This window comes from Coffea arabica, chromosome 2e (genome assembly GCF_036785885.1).
Source record: "Coffea arabica cultivar ET-39 chromosome 2e, Coffea Arabica ET-39 HiFi, whole genome shotgun sequence".
NCBI lineage: Eukaryota > Viridiplantae > Streptophyta > Magnoliopsida > Gentianales > Rubiaceae > Coffea > Coffea arabica.
This window is the reverse complement of record NC_092313.1, coordinates 74,298,826-74,315,081: the sequence shown is the minus strand read 5'-3', so window position 1 is coordinate 74,315,081 and position 16,256 is coordinate 74,298,826. Positions and strand designations below refer to the sequence as shown.

General features: G+C 36.9%; 2 protein-coding genes across 2 annotated transcripts; one reads left to right on the top strand and one right to left on the bottom strand.

Annotated features, from left to right (window-relative positions):
* Positions 1 to 1,381: 1,381 nt before the first annotated feature.
* Positions 1,382 to 7,586, bottom strand: LOC113733090 (subtilisin-like protease SBT4.14). The gene is made up of 11 exons (XM_027259235.2): positions 7,337 to 7,586; positions 7,155 to 7,255; positions 6,899 to 6,996; positions 6,625 to 6,768; positions 4,835 to 4,940; positions 3,905 to 4,418; positions 3,443 to 3,540; positions 3,127 to 3,351; positions 2,892 to 3,000; positions 2,588 to 2,801; positions 1,382 to 2,355 (listed from the first exon to the last, which is right to left on the bottom strand). The coding sequence occupies exons 1-11, from the start codon at positions 7,439 to 7,441 to the stop codon at positions 1,805 to 1,807; spliced, it is 2,265 nt and encodes a 754-aa protein (XP_027115036.1). The 5' UTR covers positions 7,442 to 7,586; the 3' UTR covers positions 1,382 to 1,804.
* Positions 7,587 to 9,425: 1,839 nt separating this feature from the next.
* LOC113733089 (CRS2-associated factor 1, mitochondrial) lies at positions 9,426 to 13,871 on the top strand. The gene is made up of 5 exons (XM_027259233.2): positions 9,426 to 10,077; positions 11,113 to 11,240; positions 11,637 to 11,862; positions 11,943 to 12,070; positions 13,131 to 13,871. The coding sequence occupies exons 1-5, from the start codon at positions 9,522 to 9,524 to the stop codon at positions 13,338 to 13,340; spliced, it is 1,248 nt and encodes a 415-aa protein (XP_027115034.1). The 5' UTR covers positions 9,426 to 9,521; the 3' UTR covers positions 13,341 to 13,871.
* Positions 13,872 to 16,256: the final 2,385 nt, after the last annotated feature.

Here is a 16,256-nt window from a genome sequence, read left to right as displayed (position 1 = left end):
TTTATACTGTCATCATTCATGACAGACTCGACTCTTCTGGCAAAATAGGGTAGTGGTAAAAAGACATTAGCCCATCGCTCTTTTTGTATACAGTTGATGAGATTTAGTAGTAGTGGATCATAAAAGATAAATCACTAAGACCTACAAGACACAAACAACAAAACTAGTGACTTCTTTAATTGATTAGTCGCGTGCAGTTTACATGGTGATTGTCTAATCATCGCAGGTCTTGCTTCCACTTGAAGATGTGCACCACTGTTTCTGGTGCCTGAACGGAACCACTCGAGAGAATTGAGTAATATGGAGATGCATATGCTAGGCATGGTGCAATGGTGCAAAAAGAAAGAGGCATGAAGCAATGGACCCAGAATTAAGTGCCTTTTGGTCTTCTTTTCAGTGGTAGTATGAGATATAAGTGGCCGTCTAGGGCGTGGACTACAGGTAAAGGCAACTTGGATAGATCGATCCACGAGATCTGAAGGTCCAAATGCTTTACACTAGAGCAATTCGTTATTTATTGGTGCTGCACGTTTAGGCTGTGTCGATTCAATCTGTATCTGGTAAAAAAAAAATTAAAATTCTCTGAATCCCTATGCACTGACGAAACAAAAATGTTTGCTGTAGCTCTGTGTTTGCAACTTGCAAGTAGGGGTGTGAATTAATCAAACTACTGGACTCGAACTCGCATGTAGTTCAATCAAAGGCTCGACTCGAACTCGTTATTGACCAAGTTCGAGTCGAGTTCGAGTTACTTGATAAGGTAATCGAGTCAAGTTTGAGTATAAAAATTCAAAATTTTGAATATTCATCAGGCCTTATCTGAGTAGTATATTTATAATGTAATTTTAAATTATTTATTATAAAATTATGAAATTGACTAAAAAATCGAGCTTGAAAACTCAATTGAACTCCATTGGGCTTAATTTGGTCGAGTTCAAACTCGAGTAGGGTAAAATTAGCTTGAGTTTTCAAATTCGAGTTCAACTTTGAAGAATTCAATAAGCTTGAATTCAAGTTCGAGTTCAAGTATTTTTACTCGAAACAAAACTTAACAGTACACTACTCACTCGAACTCCTACTTCCTAGTGCTGTTCAACGCCCCCCAAACCTCCCCACCCCACAAAAAAAAACAAGGGACAACAAATCCAGAAAACAAAATAAATTTGATAGTTCTTTCTGGACCACAGTTCCATGAAACACGGATCCGGGGGCCTCTCCAAATTGAAGTGTTGTCCGCAGCCCTTTCAATATTTCCTCATGTCAAGATATCAAAATTTTGAGTACACAAGAAGAAGAGATTCTTCACAAAACTGGGCCATTAACACGACAGTCTCCAATCTTCCCGAAACGGGCTGTCCAATTCATATACACTATCAGAAAATCTTGTAAAAAAATCACTGCGTTTAGTTTGCATTAAACTGATAGTTATTAGCATCTTTTTGTACAAAAACCTTGAAGAGAGCCTGGTCTATTACATTTACATTATGCAGTGGCAGGTTATTTCTCCAACAGATTCTGCAAGGCCTTTAGTTCAGAATACCTGAATAATGTATATGGAATCTCTAGTTCTAATCAGGCAGAGAGCTTGTCCTTGCTCAGCAGGATTGAGTTTTATTAATATTCGCCACCACACATCTCTTTTTCAATTCTTAGAGGACTGGTCAATAATATGCGTCTCAAGTATTTTATTCTCCTTACACTGGATAATAGATATTAGTTTCCTATTTCTGATTCCGTGCATTCTTCATCTTCTAACATGTTATCTATTTGACTAGCTTGAAATTTTGTGGGTACATAGTTCATGTTAATGTCTCAGCGGTGGATTAAAGATGACAATTGGACTCCTCACGGTATGACCGGGGCTTCTCCATGTGAGTGAACCTGATACCATTAGCACCTTACTTGACATGGGGTTTGCCTTCACCACAACTTTAAAGCTTCTCTTTTGTGATGCACGGGAGAAAGACAGACTTGTCGGTTTCACCGTAATCACCACTCCTTTTGGTGCTTTCATGGTGGCATTGTACACCGACTGAGAAGGACCGACATTGGTGACTACCCTTCTGAAAATCCCTGTAGTTGGCTCTTGATTGCTTTTCAAACGGAGCTGCATTGTTGGATAGTTGATAGCATCTTCTCCAGTTGCAGGAAGCAATTTGGAACAATTTATTTGTTGTTGGCCAGCTAAATTAGCCAAGGACGAATCATTGTAGCCTTCATGACAGAGGAACTGAATGTATGAGAAATCGTCCATGTCGTAAACCAGTCCGGGGCTCAGAGCTTTCACTGGATTCACTTGACCAGCACCATGGGCAAATTCAGTATCTCTGTCTGTTTTGGAGCTCATAGGGGTAGCTTTTTCGGTAAATTTGCATGAAAGGTGAAGGACAATAATAAGGAGAGTATCACAATTTGTAGAGTAAAAGAGTTGACAAAAAAAACCCCATAAATTCTATTTAGATTCCTTAAAGTATTACCTACAATAAGGATTTCCAGTGAGTTTGATATTAGCATCTGATGGTGCAAGCCATTCGGCCAATGTGATAATTAGTGAAAACTACAGAAAGAGAGGTGCTAGCCATTTTACCAGTGGTCATGATGGCAGACTTGATCGAAGCTGGGGACCAATTCGGATGGAATGATTTCACATATGCTGCCGCCCCACTGACATGTGGACATGACATGGAAGTTCCAGACATGAATGTGAAATCCGAGTATTGGGTGTCTCCTTTTAATCCAGTGAGGGATCTCAGACGAGTGTATGATGCCAAAATGTCAATCCCGGGAGCTGAAATATCAGGCTGCATATTTCGTTATAGAGAAGGCAAGCCAGTTAAGCAGTTTGCTCTGTTTAGTTTACTTCAGAAACGAAATATGGAAATCATACTCACCTTGAGAAGACGTTGGCTTCCAGGATTTGGACCTCTGGATGAAAATGAAGCAGCAAATGGTGCTTGAACCTTAAGCTCCTGGGATCTGTAAATCACTGCACTTGGCGATCTGCATTTGCTCAATACTGAAAATTGTCATTAATCATTTCGACCAGAATTTTCCAACATTTGCACAATCATGCTCATTTTTTTAGTTTTCACTTTCTTGGTTACAGAAGGGTAAAAGAAAGTTTACCTTGTTGAGTGGATATAAGCAGTAATGCTTTTACCCTTGCTTGAGTTCACCATGGTCGCAGGAGCCATGAAAATTTGGGCAGTGTCCAGAAATAGATCGCTTTCAACAATGGTGCCTATACCTCCAAGAGCTTTGACAACAGAATCAACACCCCACACAGCAAGCTTGCAATACACAATCTTTCCCTTTACCTTCTTAGGGTCCATTGATTCTTCAATACATAGGCTGCAATGGCGTAATATCAACACAGTTAAGCTGGTACGTTTCTTGTGATTTGAAAAACCTCAAATGGTTAAAGAGTACAACTATTTAACACCTTGAGAGGTTCCTTCTCTTAGAATCTTTTGCTACATCCATCCCACTGGTAAGGGGATAGGATTTCTGCGTTGGTTCAAAGGTATTGACTCCAATTCCCTGCATATGCAACTTATTTCACAAGTGATAAAGTGAAAAGACAGGAGGAGCAAGTAAAAAACTATATCATCCCACTGGATTACAAACTTATGTCACCTGCATATGCAATAGGAAGAACATGATTAACCTGTGATTCCTTTCCCATTCCTTTTGATCCTAAATTTCTAGAATTTAAAACTTCTGACTCCTGCACTATGGAGCGGGTATTCGACCTCTAGGCTATGAGGCAGTGGCCTTTTTGTGCTATTTTGGTTGTAACTGGATTCTGAATCACTAATTCAATATGCTATTTTACACGAAAATAGCAATTTCCAAGTGATGATAGTTGCTACATCAACAAACCAGAAGCAGCTACACAACTTACTGAGACTGTCTGTCCATTTCCAATTGCAATTTTGCTCCTGAAGCCTCGATCAATGCCACTAGCAGCCACAGTAAAAACCCATGGAGCATGGTTTGTGACACTACCAATGTTAGGTCCTTCATTTCCTGCAGAAGCCACGGTCAAGATCCCTTTCCTCATCGCATAAAATGATCCCATTGATATAGAATCAGTTGTGTAATTGCCCGATAAACCGCCAATCGAGATAGATATAATGTCCACGCCATCAGCTATGGCTGCATCAAATGCAGCTAAAATATCCATGTCTGAACAACCTGTACTCGCCCAACAGACTTTGTACATTGCCACTCGAGCAGATGGGACTGCCCCGCGGGCGGTTCCTTTAGCAAGGCCGTACACATTTGCATTAGGAACTAGACTGCCTGCTAAGGTGGATGATGTATGAGTTCCATGGCCATCAACATCTAATGGTGATAAAATGTCGTCCGGGTCTGGAAAATCGTCCAACTTGAAGTATCTTGCTCCTATAAGCTTGCTTCAAGAGCAGGAAAACATATGGCAAAACAGGTTACAATGTAAATTATTAAAACAAGAACACTCTTATGTATAAGTTGTTCTTGTGCATTCAAATATATACTTTTATTGCTATGGTTAGAAGAAAACCAAGTTTTTAGAATAAGTCATTATTTGGATTTGGTAACATATCACCTTTTTTTTTTTAGCAACATTTCTATTTCACATATATCAAATCATAAAAAGTACTACGATATTTTACTAGAAAATTTTTCTGAATAACCTTCTATCCAAACACAATTTTTACCATTTATTCTGATGTTGATTTCTGCGAAAATTAGTTGATGCACTTAATAAAATGAACAATAATCTGAATAGAAGCCCATTAATATAATTGATAGTGAGTTATCCAAAAGAGAAAGTAATGAAAATATTTACTTGTTGCATCCTGAAAAATTTGCAAAATGATTACAAGTTCCTTTCCATTTAGCTGGTGGGGGTCCTAGACCGTGATCCTTAAAGCTCTGTGACTGTGGAGTAATTCCTGTAGAAGGAAATTTGTAAGAATACCAGATGTATGGACACCAAAGTGTATGAAAAATATGCAATTCTATAAATATTAGGAAAAATCTAGAATAATTACTCTTCATAGTTAAGTTCAACTTTTGGATGATTATTTTATTGAGAAAATTGCCAATTGAGTCCCCCACATTTTTGAAAGGAACTTTTTTAATCCCTCACATTTAAAATCAGCTAAAATAGTCCCTCAAATATAAAAATTTTGCCCCTTTGGTCCTAGAGCTCATTTTTGCTCATTTTTTTCAATTAAAAAATAGACGCTTACCTGATGTGCCAACTTTTGGATGGTTATTTTATGATGCATGAGAATATGAAAAATGCTAAAAAAAAATTAAAATTGTCTCTTTGCAATGGTGTATGTGTTATATATACATATGTATATATACATAGAACGTGTAATAAAGTAAAATAAAAGGTGTGAATTAACTTTTATCCATCAGTGATACTTGTTTCAAGTGTAATTGATCCAATTGAAATTAGGACTTTTGGAGTATTACCTTCTCTTTATAGCAATATTAAGTAAAAATGAGAATGAATCAGCAAATCGTACTTGTTTTTGGTGATTTTATTAGCAACTTCGAGAGATAGAATGGTGAATCGATGTTGGTTATTTTGACAAGAAACATATATATGTTAAAAAGGTGACTTGCTTTTTCCTTAGTTGTCGATATATGAACATAATTTACTTTAAGTTAATTTGTTCCTTTTTCTACCTAAAAAATGGAAAGAAAGATATTACTTCCATGCAAATTTAGTGGATGAAGATATTGAAACTAATTTTAGGATTGAATGTATTTTTTTTTTCCATCCCTTACATTTTATCTGCTAAAATAAAGAAATTATATGAGTTTGAAATAGCCCGAATAAGGCTCATAAGTCGAACATTTTCATGAGTCAAGAATAAGCCACACGTTTATGAGTATTGCTAAGCTAAGCATGAGCTCAACAATATAAATTTTTATGCGAGTTGAATTTAATTATTGTCAAAACCCAACCGATAAAACGCCTAGCAACTGCTCATAGAAATCTTCCCAAGCACTATGGCAGGACAACAAAATTAACAAGGGAAACAAGCACATACTAGTCCTGTACGAAATTTTGCTGATTACCCCCTGTGGAAGAAAAAAATTACAATTTTCCCCTCATTTTTTCCAAGATTGTGCTGGCCATCCCCTGCTAAAATGCTACTAAACTGTAAAGGAGGTCTGATACACAAGGCATGAGCCATCAACAAATATGTGTGTCTAAAAAAGATTTTGATATACCCATAACCATGTCCGTTTATATATTTTCTTGAGTGAAATGAGTAGTACAATTGTACAATCAATTGTAAAAAGACCTTTTTATGGTTCCAATGCTTTTATAAAAATGGAAGGAGGGCTTAATACTCATTTTTTTTTCAATTTAATACTTGAAATCTATAGAATAGGTCTAGAATAGAAACTATCATGTCTGAAAAGAAAAAAAAATACTTTAAATCTAGACGGGGATAATATTAATATGCACCAGAAGAACAAGGGGTAAATACGAGATTTTGTTTTGGTTCCTTTTGAGGATATGAGTAATAACCAATAGGCATATCGCATGTTACATTTCTTTAATCGATCGCAAGAAGAATGTAGTGTAATTTTCTCAAAATAAACTTGAACCTGTATCTAGTACCCCAACAATGATGTTGCTCTCGACTTGCAAATTTCTTTTTGCTGTTGGAGGCAGTCCAATAAATTCCCATGATTTGGTAGTATGCAGCTTGTGATATCTATTTGGAATCACTGAACCAACTCCATCCAGACCTGGACATTAATATGCCACATATTAGTTACTATTTCGTTCGACTAAACCTATCATGATCATCAACTATTGAAATGGCACTTAAAACTAGCCAGAAACTGTAAGATCCATGTTCTGGATTAATCTTCATACTTGATAACTTGCCAACTTCATCTTCAGACAGCTTTGCTGCAAACGCATTGAAGCTTTTCGTATAACTATGAACCAGGGACTCTCTAGCATCAGCTTCACTGTTTCATTAGGAATAAAATGGTTAGAAAAGCTTCTGGACGTCAAAGTTTACTTTGTACTTAATTTGCTATCTGCTTTGACATATTATGAAATTCTGTTACTACTTTTACCAAAAAAAAAGGGTCGGATGTCAGGAGGGCCACAACCAATTACTCACCTTCCTTTAAGGGATGCGAGAAGATCAACATGTGTCTGCTGAACTGCTGTTTCTTCTTTATCCAATATCGAATGATCCGTGATGAAAACGATATAGAAGTCCTGCAAAATATATTGATATAAACAAATTATTGCGAAATGCTTAAATCACTGGTGTAGTTGAAGCTGAGTAATGTTATGCACCTTCTTGACGTCTCCATTTGCAGCTTGAAGAGCTGTCAGTGCAATCAGGAAAAGCAGAAGATGACGAATAGGGGATGAACAGATGTAAGTATGGTACCCTATCATTGTATTTTCGACATTAAAGGAATTGTTGGCTTTGTTTTCTATGTTATGTGCTGAAGTTATATATAAACAATAGGAATTCAAGGACAATATTATAGAACAAGCAACCTTATACTGGATCAAAAGTGGAAAGTTGATAAGATTTCTGAGATGATACTTTAACTTGACTTCTGTGTTTTATGCTGAGAGACGCCCGCTGAGAAATCTTTAAAGAAAGATAATGGTTTAGCTATCATATGCTATTGGCAAGAAAGCTACGTGGGCTAAGTTCAATTTTGTTTTTAAATGTTCCTTTAAAGATTAAAGCTAATGTTATGCGACATTGACCTTATAAAGTTTCTTTTTCCTGCTTAAAATGCTTGGTTCTGAAAATGGTCATCAAGTACTTCCCATGTTGGATCAAGTGCATCTGAACCATTACTAAGTCTTACCTCGTCCTTCTTGTAATTCATATGATTTAATACAATTTAGATGTTCTGAGGCCTCATGATGAAAGGCACTTAGATCCATTTGGCTCCTTTTGGTTTAAATGGATGATGGGAAGATGCAATATAAGCTGCTACTAAATAAGATGGTTAGGTTTTAAAGTATAGGTATAGGCCACCATAAGTACATCCATCTTTCTCTGAGACTTTGCTTATTTGATGAGTTAGGCACTAATCAAAGGGCTACAACAATCAATTCTGTGGGCGTTCTGTCATTTCAAAAGCTTATATTATCCAACAAACAAGTAGTCTCAATTTGCTTAATAATTCTGAGCTATCCAATGAAACAGGCTTATAGTGATATGGTGGTTTGGGTAAACCAGCACTAGATACTCCATTTGGTGAAAGATTAATGTTTGACCTAATCAAGATTTGCTTTTCATCGGAACTCTTAGCTAATCAATTCAAAACTTTATGATTACCCTTTCTGGGAGATCATTTTCACAATAATATAGTAGTGGCTTATAAACAAAGAGCCCTCTGCATTAAGACCCCTTTTCTTGGACTCAAATGCAAGTCTTCTACTTCATTACTATTAGTAACATCTTGACAGAGAGGTTTCTGAAAGACTCTACACCTCAAGGCAAACTAAAGTTCTAAAGGGGTGATGATTAAAACGTAGAGTCTCTTGACTTTGAGGAGCTAAAATTGTTGAGAATGTATTACTCATTGGGTTTGATATGACTTGCATTCCTCTGTGATTCATCAGAGACACATTTAACCCCTCATATTCGTGAAGTTCTACTATGTTATTATCTACAAATAACAATAATTAAAAGTTTTTATTTGATGTCTCTTTTGATTTATTTGATGTCTCTAATCCCTTTTCTTTCCCCTTTCTTCCTCTTCACCCCCTCTAGCCAAAAATGTTATCTTAAAATATTTTCAATTTTACCTAGACAAAAGGGCCGGGGTATAATGTATCAATGTTAAAATACCACTCCCTCCGTCCCAATTATCTAGTTATCTTTCGGGAGTCCAACTTTTTAAGAATAATGGTTTGATTGTTATGTTTATGCTTCTCTTTTCAATTTTACCCCTATAAATTTAAAATTTAAATTTGAATAGTAACATGCATATGATCAGAAAGAAGAGTTATATTGGCAATAATAAATAAAAGGTGTTTTGATTTTTTAAACATGACAAATTTTTTGAAACATCCCAAAATAGAAAGTATGATATTTTCAATGGAATGGAGGGAGTATAAAGGATTGAATTGAGACGAGAATACAAGATGAGTCCAAAATTTAGAGGTTTTGAGTTTCCATTCTTTTTTCTCCACCTTGCCTTTCAAATTTTATCCTTTTCCAACTATAAAAAAAATTAATAATAATAAAAGTAGCTGTTTAAGTTGAGAAAGTTTCAAATATAAGAAACTAAAAACGAAACTAGTGCAAAATTTAAGAATTTAAGGGACCAAAAGTGCAGTGTTTGTTTTTTTTTTTTTGGTGTAATGCCTTCTATAGAAATATTTCAAACTGGGTTTTTCTTTTTTTTTTTTCTGGGTTTTTTGGTTGGAGCATAGAAATTTCGGGTCCGCCCGAAAAGCCTTTAAAACATTTCCTGTAGCGGGTTCTGTCCGGCGAAGTCGCAAAACCATGTTTGTTTGCATTGGCCGACTAAGTCGCCGGAGAAAACCCATTTCTTCCTTCACCGCCCTGCACCTGTACTCCACCACCGCTGCCACCTCCACCGCCACCTCATCAAAACTCCACACAAAATACTCCTTCATTCCCCCACCTTCTCTAAAACCCCAGCAAAACCCTAGTTCAACCCAGCCCACCAAAAAGCTGCCCAAACCACGTTACCGTCCACCTTCTTCGCTGGATCGAGCTGGGTTAGACCCGGTAAAATCAAACTTACCATTTGATTTCCGGTTCAGTTACACTGAGAGTAGTGCGAGTGTGAGACCAATTGGGCTCCGTGAGCCCAAGTACTCCCCCTTCGGACCGGGTCGATTGGACCGGTCATGGACTGGGGTTTGTGCACCCGCGGTTGACCCGAAAGAGGCGTCTATCGAGAGCGAACAGGAGTTGGCGGAGAACAGGAGGGTGATGAGAGAGAGGATTCAGGGAGAGCCCTTGAGCAATGCTGAGAGGAAAGCACTTGTGGAGACCTGTCAGAGGCATAGAACTAAAAGGCAAATTAACTTAGGTAATAACTTTAATTGCGTTCTTCATATTACTTATTAGAGAAACTTTTATGCAAAATTATTCGTAACTATACTTGGTCGAGTGGGCTTTTCTTTTTTGTCTGATCGTGTTTGTCGTTGTGTCAAGGTTGGATTTTTTGTGGAAATTTGTGAAAATTGGGGTGAATGGTGAGTTGGATTGTTTGAGTCAGTATATATGTATAGGGACTTACATTTTCATGAACTGGGTGTTTGAAAAGGCTGTTGAAGAATTATATTTGGGTAGAATGTGGGAGAAGGGGGAAGGACAGAAAAAAAAATCGGATGATGTACAATTGGATTCCCAATGGAAATATGCGATAGAGTTGGAAATTTTGCAAAGTTGGATAAAATTATGATCATGGAACTGTAAGATGGTGGCTTGGAGAATTTCATGTTGTGCTTGTTTTAATGTTTTGCACCAAAATTGAAGAAAAAGTTTGGTTTTTTTTAAAAAATAAAAATAAAATTCCCTTCTCTTCTTTATTTTGGGGATTGGTGGGCCGGGAGGGTGATTTTTGGTAAATTGAACACCTTGATGTTCTATCTCCTCTTGTGTGTCTTTTTTCATGTGTGCTGTTTGAGGTTACAAAAAAAAAAGAGCTTGTTTAAGGACAAAGGTCCAAGCAGGCTTCCATTTAACTTTTATAAAAGCTGGTTCAGTGCAAATTATTTAGCATACATTAATTTTGCTGTTTCTCCTGTAGTTTCTGTACATGCCGCTTGTCCATTTTGTGCTTTTCCAATGTGTGTCAATTAACCATGAAATGGCTTCCCTCTCCTGCATATTTAGGTAAGACACAACGCCTCTAAAGTGTTGTGCCAACTTTTCTTTGTTTAGCATAATAATTGAATAGCGGGTTTTTATCTGTTTTTCTGCTACTGAAATATTTGGACATTCTGACGCTAACTTTTCTGGAGGATTAGTTAATATGCATGCTGATTACTTGAAACATGATTTGGGTTCATTCTCTGCAAAACCAAATCTAAAATTAGTGTATTATTATCTGATTTTGTAGGTAGAGATGGTTTAACACACAACATGCTGAATGATATCCATAATCACTGGAAACATGCTGAGGCTGTCAGGATAAAGTGTATGGGTGTGCCTACTGTTGATATGAAAAATATATGCACTCAGTTGGAGGTACTTTTCTTCCCTTGTTATAACTTTCATCTGTGAGTATGCTGCAGTGGTATACGTCTTCAGGCTTTATAGCTTCACAGTATTACTTTGTTCTGGTGCACTTGCTGCATGAGTTAAAAGTGTTCCTTGCTGTTTTCTTCTTGTTTGAGTTCTGTGTTTTGCTGCTTATGGTAGATTGCAATTCTACTTTTCACACCGTCATCTTGATCTACCGTATACAGGATTCTACCTGTTATTGTGAAAAGTGCTATTCTCTTTAAATTAATCAGTAGCTTCCCCTTTTTTCCCCCTGTTGATTATAAAACCCTTCTTGATCTTGAGGTCTCTTGAGCTTAAGGATTTGTCCTTCTTTTTTTTGGCCTGTATGCCAATTACCTACCAATGAATATCTCCCAGGACAAGACGTTTGGGAAAATTATCCAGAGACACTGTGGTCTTCTTGTGTTATATAGGGGTAGGAACTATAGACCAAAGAAGCGACCAATCATCCCACTAATGCTGTGGAAGCCTCAAGATCCTGTATACCCAAGGCTTATAAAAACTACAATTGATGGCCTATCGATTGAGGAAACTAAGCAAATGAGAAAGAGAGGATTAGCTGTTCCTGCCTTGACTAAACTCGGTATGGTTCCCTCTTATTCCACATGAACCATCCTCAGCTCTTTGTACTTGTCTATCTGACGTGTATGTTTCAAACTGTAGCTAAAAATGGTTACTATGGAAGTCTTGTGCCTATGGTGAGAGATGCATTCATCACTGAAGAGCTGGTTCGTATAGACTGTAAAGGGCTTGAAAGGAGCGACTACAAAAAAGTTGGATGCAAACTTAGAGTGAGTCTTTAGACTTTAACCTGCTCCTTTACATGGATTTTTACAGTTTAATCTGTATTGGATGACCATTAGCTAATTATCTGGAGAAAATGGAAATTTCTTGCGCCCTCTTTCTCTTTTGGGTTTTTTCCCTCTTTTATTTTGGGGTTGGGGGAGGTTCATAATGGCCCAATCTCCATAATTTTGGGGGAAATCCTAAACAATTTGAGTTTGAGGTGGACATAAGATAGATATTAATGCATGATCACTTGACTGATATTCTTGTCTATACTCTTTCAATCTACCCAGTTGTTGCTGATGTATGACAGTCTTGTAATCATGATGTAATGTGTTCAACCAGTGATGGTAATCCTGCATGGAAAAGGTCACTTTAAAATTCGAAATTTACATTCCTTTTTGTTAGAAATATTTTCATTACAGCCTGTATTTATAGCAACATTGTGAGTTCACAACCCACAAAATGTTGGCCAGGTTCGGATCCTACAGGTATGTGTCCAACCAATATCCTATGCTTTTCAGAACACTCCATTCACTAAGGCTTTAGGCCACCCTGATTGACAATTACTCTGTAGCTAATCTTTTAGCTAGGATGGTCTTGTTTAGAACAACTGTTAATAGAATGGTATGTTCTATCCGTACATTTCAGTGTAGTGGGGGGGTTAATGCTTGTGCTGCATGAGAATTGTAAGTTGACAGGCAAGGATTGGTGCTCGTAGCAGCTTAATTGTATAAAAGTTGCCTATCATCTGTTGTCTTTTGACGCATTTTGTAGGCTATTGCAATGTTGCAGTGCAGTTGCATTTCATTTTTCGCTTGTAATGGTTTATAACTAGTTAGTTTAGTTAGCGAGTTGCTTGAAATGGGAAATTTTTGAGGTATATTGTCTGTAGTATATGGGAAAATTTTCTTTTTGCACTAGAATCATATGCTAGCTTGTCAAATTGAATCATTTCTTCTCAAATTATGTATATGGAGTGGGTGGGGAGTCTTTTTTTTTTTTGGGGGGGGGGGGCCCTTGATGCTTTTTTACCCTTAATTGACTGTGTATTTCATGATGCAGGATTTGGTTCCTTGCATTTTGGTGACATTTGAGAAGGAGCAGATTGTCGTATGGAGGGGCAAAGACTATAAACCTGTACAGGATGGATTTTTTATTGCAGATAGAGAATTGTTTGATGATCTACAAAATGACACGGTTCAGGTGGTAGATCAGAATGAGAAAAGGTATGCCCTTCAGGAAGCACAAGAGCTCTATTCAGGTGATGAGTGATCCGAGCAGTTAGTCTGCTGCTGCAAGCTGGAAGAATTGGTGTTTGCAGGCTGGAAGATTGGTGTTAGTGCTTCTTCTTTCAGGACGGTGCTTGTGCTCCTCTATTCTGAATATGTGGAATTCAAGCAAGGGGCAAAGAAACAATCTGCTACCTTGATGGCTATGGAATCAGAGGCCCTTGTCCCGGTTGTTCTTTTGAATACAAGCCTGAAAACCTACTCTTGATACAGATCAAATGCACAGCTTGGGGGGGCACATCAAATTTTTGTCATTGGTTGACCATATAAACAAAGGAAGCTTAGGAAAGATGGTAGATGTGGCGAAGGTGGCTGTTTGTCATGTATAAATGTAGTGTTCACATGATTGGATCAGTAACTGAGGAGGTTTAGCATACCATTTGTATACATCTCCCGCATTGTTATCTTTTTGCCACACTAAATACAGAGTTGCAGGTGGAGTGGAATATACATGTAGCAGTATAATTCTGATTGCTTGATCTGTTCATCAAAGATGGATCATCATTTTTTATTACATGGGTTTCTTAAGTCCGCTGACATTATAACATATTGGCTTATTAGTCATTGAAAATGGTAAACCAACACTTGGACAAGATTTGGTTCCGATTCATGCATATATGTATTGGCATCATAGACTTGTCCTTTCTACTTATAAAGAATCTCTCAGATTTGCTTTTCACTGGATCCAATCTTTGGATGATGCATGGACAGCTGCGATGGGTGTGGTAGTCTTTTGATTACTTTGCAAAACCTTGCTAAACCCGGTTTATCGCCCCATTTATGAGTCCTGTGGATTATAAACAGCCACGTCACTACTCCTAAGAAAAGTTAAAATTTTTCGTTTGCATTATAAATACATTTTGTAATTTATCTTTTTATATTCTCAACCACTTTTTTATCTTACATATATCATATTACAAAAAGTGCTACAGTAATTATTTCAAATAAATATTTGGAATAATATATTATTTTATCCAAACAAAGACAGAGTTTCTTTCCTGTCGTTTTTAGCAAAAAATGAAAATGAAAAGGCAATTTGAAAAAGAAAAAACTAGTTTTGGAGAAGTAAACCCGACTCTTCTCTAGATTTATGTTTTTTTTCTTATTCTTCAACATTCAAGTTTTTTTTTTTTCCTTTAGGCAAATTAAATTACATAAATTAGACACTTCTTAAAGCTTTGCAGCGTTTATGAAGATCTCTCTATAATTGATCAATTAAAGAGAGGAGGAGTAAAAATTTTGAAAGATTGTTAAACAAAATTCTTCAAACACGGAGAACGTAACGTAGGTTATCATATGAGACATTTCCAGGTGAGTATTGGAAATATCTGTGTAATTATTTACGCCTCAAATGTTTCCTATGTCTTTGCCTTTTTGATCAGGTGATGGAATTTGGCCTTTTTAGCATTAGTAATTACAAGATCCTCCAATGATTGATTAATTTTGTTTTAGATCTTAATGCAAGATTAATAGTTAGTTTTTTTTTTTTTTTTTGCTTTTTCTTTGAAACACAATAAAAATTTCTTGATTAAAAAGGTAAATTTATATTCTTTTTTTTTCTTAGATTATGAAATTGGCAATTAGACATGATGAAGACTTAAGGTTCACGGAAAGAACTCTTCTGAAGAATCAATAATAGAAGAATTTTACAAATTTTTTTTTTTACTTTATGGAATTGTACATTTAAGGATTGAGATTCATATAATAAGTTGAAGTGGAACAATTCACAATTTAAATTAGTTTCATTACCAGTATATGGTTCGTTGTTTTATTTTTTTTTTAAAAGAGTTTTTCTTTTGAATTGCTATGTTTTAATATTTTTATAAAAAATATATGCCGTAATAATTTGATATACATAAAATATTGTGAAAAAAGAGTTGGCTTTCCTCGGGATTCAACCTTTTACACGTTCTTTGCTTTTTTTTTTTTTGGTTGTCGTTGGAAGAAAGTGTGGACTGCCGTTATCTAACCATGGTTAGTGAACGGAGAAAGCAAGAAAGCGGACTCCCACTGTGTTCAAAACAAGAAGCAGAAGTTTTGCCGTTGGCGTGGCTGATTGATTAAAAACAACAAGGTGGTCCAGGGATGGGGCCGTGAATCAGTCCACCCGAGTTTTTGGCCTTTGCGATGTGGACCGCCAGGGCTGGGGCCTTTCGGTGCGAAGGTGCTTTCCCATCCCATGCATCTACGTGCTGTGTCGGTTAGTCGCACCACCATCTAACAACTCTGCCTCGTTTTGTGTGCAGAAAATACGACCAGTAGGAATGCAAACGAATTGAGCGTCAACTCACAAGACTCGACTTGGAGTTGATCAAGTACAAGTCGATCTCGAGCGGCCCGTTTAGTCACACTAATTGAGTATCAATCATTTTTAGTCAAGTTAAATAGTTCGTCGAGTTTTATCGAACACGTACTATATAATATGTATAGTAAATTACATATATATGTACTGAGTTCTTGTAAATTTTCAAAATGCCTCCTTTCTAATTGAGCTCAATACGTTGAATTTGAATTCGAACTTGATTAGACTTGAAATCGAGTTTGCTCGAGTCAAATTTAAGAATATCAGAAATCGAATTCAATCTCTAAAATTTCAAAACTCGGGCATGATATTGCTCGGAATTCACTCGACTCATTTGCACCGCTGCCTACTACTATGATAACTGATAAGGATGAGGAAGCATTACACGACTGGAGGGCGAAATTGGCAATGGTGGGGGAGTGATAATTGTGTTGTCGCTACCCATTTGGGGCTTCAGTTTTGGACCATCATAACGTGTGCTTTGTTGTTGCCACTGCCGCTGGTTCCTTTTAGGTGCTGATAATGATGCTGGCTTCTGCCTCGGTTTCATTCCAGACATATGGTGGACTTGGGACTTTTATCCTTCGACGGAAAGCA

Excerpts from the sequence above, each read along its gene's own strand:
- LOC113733090 (XM_027259235.2), bottom strand. The coding sequence starts at position 7,441 with ATGATAGGGTACCATACTTACATCTGTTCATCCCCTATTCGTCATCTT. Across the intron at positions 4,941-6,624 it reads TGTTGGGGTACTAGATACAG|GAATTACTCCACAGTCACAG; the intron begins GTTCAAGTTTAT and ends TTCCTTCTACAG. Across the intron at positions 3,001-3,126 it reads GCTTATATCCACTCAACAAG|ATCGCCAAGTGCAGTGATTT; the intron begins GTAAACTTTCTT and ends GAGCAAATGCAG.
- LOC113733089 (XM_027259233.2), top strand. The coding sequence starts at position 9,522 with ATGTTTGTTTGCATTGGCCGACTAAGTCGCCGGAGAAAACCCATTTCT. Across the intron at positions 11,863-11,942 it reads TCCTGCCTTGACTAAACTCG|CTAAAAATGGTTACTATGGA; the intron begins GTATGGTTCCCT and ends TTCAAACTGTAG. Across the intron at positions 12,071-13,130 it reads AAGTTGGATGCAAACTTAGA|GATTTGGTTCCTTGCATTTT; the intron begins GTGAGTCTTTAG and ends TTCATGATGCAG.